Here is a 5,086-nt window from a genome sequence, read left to right as displayed (position 1 = left end):
CACACAACATGGAAACTGTATTCCACCCAGTATTATCTGTTTTCTGTCTATCAACTTTCTCCACCCACGGAGGGACTTTCACGAGATCAAACAGAGCAGGCGGGGCGAGGCACGCTTCCCAACGAGGCCACAGGAGGGCACACAGTGCTCTCCGTACCAACAACCACGTCTTAACACGTTGGTTTAGTGTAACAACAATGATGAGGGAAACATCAGTTGAAATGAGAAACAGCAGCATGTAAAACAAATCATCGGTTTTTGACACTTTAAAACATTATTATCAAACAACGACATGCTGATGGATCATACGTTTTTACGTTTTTTTTTCACATCGGAAATCAAATCAATCTGTCATTAATGTAGAGCACTGTCACCTTCACAATAATTATTTTATTCTGTGTGTTTCTTTCACATTGCCCACCGCCTCCGCCTCTATATAAAACCCACTTTCCTCTCGCTGGCTGTGAATATCTCCTAGTGACTATATTTAACCAGATCTATTGTTTCCTGTAGTGAGACTGAAACAAGTTTCCGAGCCCGTCTCTTGACTATCTTTCTACATTCCGCTCCTTTAGCCGCCTCATTTGCTTGCGGTAGTGCCAGGGCTGCTCCATTCGGCAAAACTCGTCACTTTCCGATGATCATATTCCGGAATCGAAACCAAATAAGGAGAATGGGGGACGTTCCCCTGCTTACCGGATTCAACCTTTTATGGGTTAAGGAGCTCAACCGGAATTCCTCTTTTAACGTCAGACCGAGATTCGATGAACTACACATCAGAATGCGTGTCAAGGTAAAGAAGAAATAATTCAAAGTATGAGAGCCGTGTTATATTCTCTGTCGCAGTGTTGTTTTATGGCCGTTTATCTGTGTTTGGCGGCCAGTGGAAAGAGTTGGGTTATCTCCTGGAGCCGGCTCTCCATTGACAAGTGATTCCCTTTGAAATCGTCACGGAGGCAGCCGGCCAACCGGCGTCGGCAGCGCCTCTCTCTCCACCCCTCCCACTCCATATTTGGGTAATGACGTAGCAGCCCGCATTCAAAAGGTTCCCCATATAAACATACTAGAACGAGGGCCCCCGTTCCCAAAAAACGAGTCACTTTACACGGTGTTGACTTTTATCACCCAGAGCGTATGAAGCGCGCCAGAAACCCGCGGAGCTCATCCTCTCACCCGGTGACAGACACAGACATGCAGTGACCCGCTGCCTCACTGGTGTGTTATTAAAGTAGCTTTCAGGAAAGTAACAGTAAGAGAGAGAAAGCTTCAGACGCGGTACTTTTTTTCTCTCTCTCCACAATGACGGCTAAAACTCTGGAGAAAGTGCCGCTGAATCTCGGAGGGTTCGTGCATCCCGAGAGCGGGTACTCGGTGGAGGACCTCGGCTCCAGCTTGGCGACCTCCGTGGCGATATTCCCCAACAGCGACCTGGGAGCTCATTACGACCAGATCAATGTGGCAGGTGAGAGGACGCTGTGGAGTATTTTGGAGACAAATGGCCAATTGGTCTATTCTATGAAAGGGTGTATATATGCTTCAGAAAATGATGAGAAAAGAATGTCTGTAATAATATACTTTTTTTTTTAAGTTCGCTAACATGTTTAAAGTATAATTGCATGGTGGGACCAGAGCCCGTGCGTGATTGAAACGAGACGCACCAGCTTTCATCCTCACATGAAGCACTTTCATGTCTGTGAACTTGCTAGTATAGTATAGTACATATATATATATATATATATATATATATATATATATATATATATATATATATATATATATATATATATATATATATATATATATATACACACATATGTATGTATGTATATATGTATGTATGTATGTATGTATGTATGTATGTATGTATGTATGTATGTATGTATGTATGTATGTATGTGTGTGTGTGTAGTGACCTGGTTTGTTGCCTTCCTAATGAGCCGTTCTTGCGTTTGGTCCGTAGACGGCTTGATGGGCGCAGACATGGGCGTCGATAAGCGCTCTCTGGACCTCTCCCCCTACTCCAGTGGCTTCTCTCAGGCCGCAGCCCACCGCAACCAGACTTTTACCTACATGGGGAAGTTCTCCATCGACTCCCAGTATCCAGGTAACTGGAACCCCGAGGGAGTGATCAACATCGTCTCGGGCATCTTCAACGTGGCCCAACCGCCGCCTCCTCCTCCTCCCTCCTCTTCGGCGTCCTCCTCTCCAGCTTCCTCTGGATCTCCCAATCACTTTCACTCCAGCGGAAATTTGAGTTGCACCATGGCGGCTCAGAACCAGGCAGAGATGGAGCACCACCATCACCTGTACTCCCCTCCGCCTCCGTACTCCTCTTCCGGCTGCGGGGAGATGTACCAGGACCCCTCTGCGTTTCTGTCCACCTCTACCTGCTCCATCGCCTCTTACCCTCCGCCCTCCTACTCTTCGCCCAAGCAGCCAGGCAGCGTGGAGGCGCCGGGGCTCTTCCCCATCATCCCCGACTACTCGGGCTTCTTCCAGCCCGCATGCCAGAGGGACATGCACACAAGCGGGATCCAAGACCGGAAACCGTTCGGTCCATGTCCACTCGATCCATTTCGCGTCCCTCCACCCCTGACCCCGCTGAACACTATCAGGAACTTTACGCTGGGTCCGGGCAGTGGCGGCTCCGAGGGAGGGCCGCCGAGGCTCCCCTCCGCCTACAGCCCTCAGAACCTGCCCCTGAGGCCGATTCTGCGACCCAGAAAGTACCCGAACAGACCCAGCAAGACGCCCATCCACGAGCGGCCGTACCCCTGTCCCGCGGACGGCTGCGACCGGCGGTTCTCCCGCTCTGACGAACTGACCCGACACATCCGCATCCACACTGGACACAAGCCGTTCCAGTGCCGAATCTGCATGCGCAATTTCAGTCGCAGCGACCACCTCACCACGCACATCCGCACGCACACGGGAGAAAAGCCCTTTGCGTGCGACTTCTGCGGTCGCAAATTCGCCCGCAGCGATGAGAGGAAGAGACACACTAAGATCCACCTGCGGCAGAAGGAGAGGAAGTCATCCACCGTGTCCTCCTCGTCCTCTTCCTCGTCCAACAGCTCCGGGGTGGAGCGGCCGTCGGGCGCCATTAGCTCAACGAGCGGGATTTGTTCTTAGTTTCCCCTGGAAAACGCTGTTAACGCACACTAACCTCTGAAAAGAAAAATAATTATTAAATAATGATTCTAAAACGGATGTGAGATTGCAGCCCATACACCTAGAAGGGGCCGAGCAAGAACTTCTTTGCGGTCGTGCGCAATTACGCGCATCTACCCGTCCCTGATCCAGAACCGACGGAGAGACTGACATGAATGCACTTTGCCTGTACAGTCTACTGAATAGAAAAGCAAACATAGCCATTAATTCATAAGAATATACGAGGCGGTTGTAATATAAAGTGGATTGTTTGATTAAATATCGCCAAACACATGAGCGCGCAACAGGCTGCGCGTTTCAATGTGAAATAACTGCAATAACGCTTTGAAGCAAGGGACTATTCTAAGTTATTGGATTGACAAATTGTTCATTCTAACATGCTTGTTAATGACTATGTGTCTCCTTTAGTGCCTTGCTGTGTGTCTTTTTGTACACTGACCGGTTCAAGGACGCTTCTAATGCAATGTATATTTGTCCTTTAATATGTAAAGTTGGAAAACATTCTATTTTTGTACACATTTCGTCTCGTGTAACTTCAAGTGTCCAGCAGTTGTGGTTCACGTGTAAAACAATGTTGGGGTGTAAATATGTTGAACTCATACACATTTTTTGTTGTGGTGTGTCTTTGGAGACTTATTAAATATATGTGGATGATAAACACAGCTGGCATCTATTTTCTTCATTACTCGTGACTAACTGGAGCACAACGAGGAGTCAGCCCGAGATGCATTCAAGGAACGCAAATGTATCCGCTTGTTGAAAGGGGCGAATATAATGTTTTGTATTTCTATATGTATATTTAAAAAGAAAGCACTTGCAAATCTTTTGATGATGGAATATCATGGGGTAAACCCCGCCGTGCGTCACGCGCGGCTTTCTGACTCAGTCTTCACCCACTCGCTCTTTTATTTAGCAACCACTTTAGGTTGTAAACAGGTGACGATATGAGCACTTTGTCAACGTGAAAATGACAAATAGTTTTTACAAACTGTCAAGCCAAACTACTTAAAATACAATTGCACAATGTGATCCGTTTTTGTTTTTTTTGTTTTAAAAGCAGAGCGAATACATGTGTAATATATAATAATACAGATGGATGGCATTTCAATATTCAGGCAGAACCGATGCATTTATTTAGTAAACAGTTAATCTAGTGCTGTATTTGATGTATTTACATTTATTTGTTAATCTATTTTTTTATCCTTTACATTAAATATATTGTTGGTGTAAAATACTGAAATCAGCCTGCAAAAGTATTACATAAAGAAAAAATATATCGCTAAAACATCCTAGAATAAAATACAGAGACAGTGACTTCAGTGTTTAGGAACACTGTGAATTATAAATATTTAAATTTACTTCATGAAATTAAAAAAAAAGAACAAGCTGTTCATCACTCAAACTTTCACCAGCTGATTTGTGTGTGTGTGTGTGTGTGTGTGTGTGTGTGTGTGTGTGTGTGTGTGTGTGTGTGTGTGTGTGTGTGTGTGTGTGTGTGTGTGTGTTTAAAGTTGTGATGTTGTGTCTGTCAGTGTCAGTTGTTGTGACTCAACACCTCTCTGGAGTGGGCAGCTGTGGTCACCTGTTTCCATTTCCTTTGCTAAATGTCTTTATAACCATAAACACCAGGATGTGGTACTTTAGTTATAGTGCAGTGGAACCAAGATAATACTGAAGCTGGAGAGTAAACTTTAGTATTAGAATGATTTACTTCATGTGAACAAAGCAACAACCAGAGCAGAAAAATCTGGTCATTGTTTGGCGTGTAAGAAAATCGTGATATTATATTATGTGATACTGTGTTGATTTTCAAAAACACGATACAGAATTAAATTGATGATTAGATGCAAAGATTAATTCAGCCAACATTTGATTTGTAAAGTGTGTGCGACCTCTTAGTAGTGCAGTGACCTTA

The 5,086-nt window shown here is 45.1% G+C and overlaps 1 protein-coding gene across 1 annotated transcript; it reads left to right on the top strand.

The window, feature by feature from the left end:
- Positions 1 to 1,119: 1,119 nt before the first annotated feature.
- On the top strand, positions 1,120 to 3,815 carry egr2b (early growth response 2b). Its single transcript, XM_068583500.1, has 2 exons — positions 1,120 to 1,462; positions 1,961 to 3,815. Exons 1-2 carry the CDS (start codon positions 1,300 to 1,302, stop codon positions 3,130 to 3,132), a joined length of 1,335 nt encoding a protein of 444 aa, XP_068439601.1. The 5' UTR covers positions 1,120 to 1,299; the 3' UTR covers positions 3,133 to 3,815.
- Positions 3,816 to 5,086: the final 1,271 nt, after the last annotated feature.

This window comes from Clinocottus analis, unplaced genomic scaffold (assembly GCF_023055335.1).
Source record: "Clinocottus analis isolate CAN_PGR_092001 unplaced genomic scaffold, fCliAna1.0.p SCAF_19, whole genome shotgun sequence".
In the NCBI taxonomy this organism is placed as follows: domain Eukaryota; kingdom Metazoa; phylum Chordata; class Actinopteri; order Perciformes; family Cottidae; genus Clinocottus; species Clinocottus analis.
This window is presented reverse-complemented; position numbering and strand designations above follow the sequence as displayed.

Coding starts and splice junctions, on each gene's coding strand:
- egr2b (XM_068583500.1), top strand. CDS start 1,300: ATGACGGCTAAAACTCTGGAGAAAGTGCCGCTGAATCTCGGAGGGTTC. Junction 1,463..1,960: donor CGACCAGATCAATGTGGCAG/GTGAGAGGACGC, acceptor TTTGGTCCGTAG/ACGGCTTGATGGGCGCAGAC.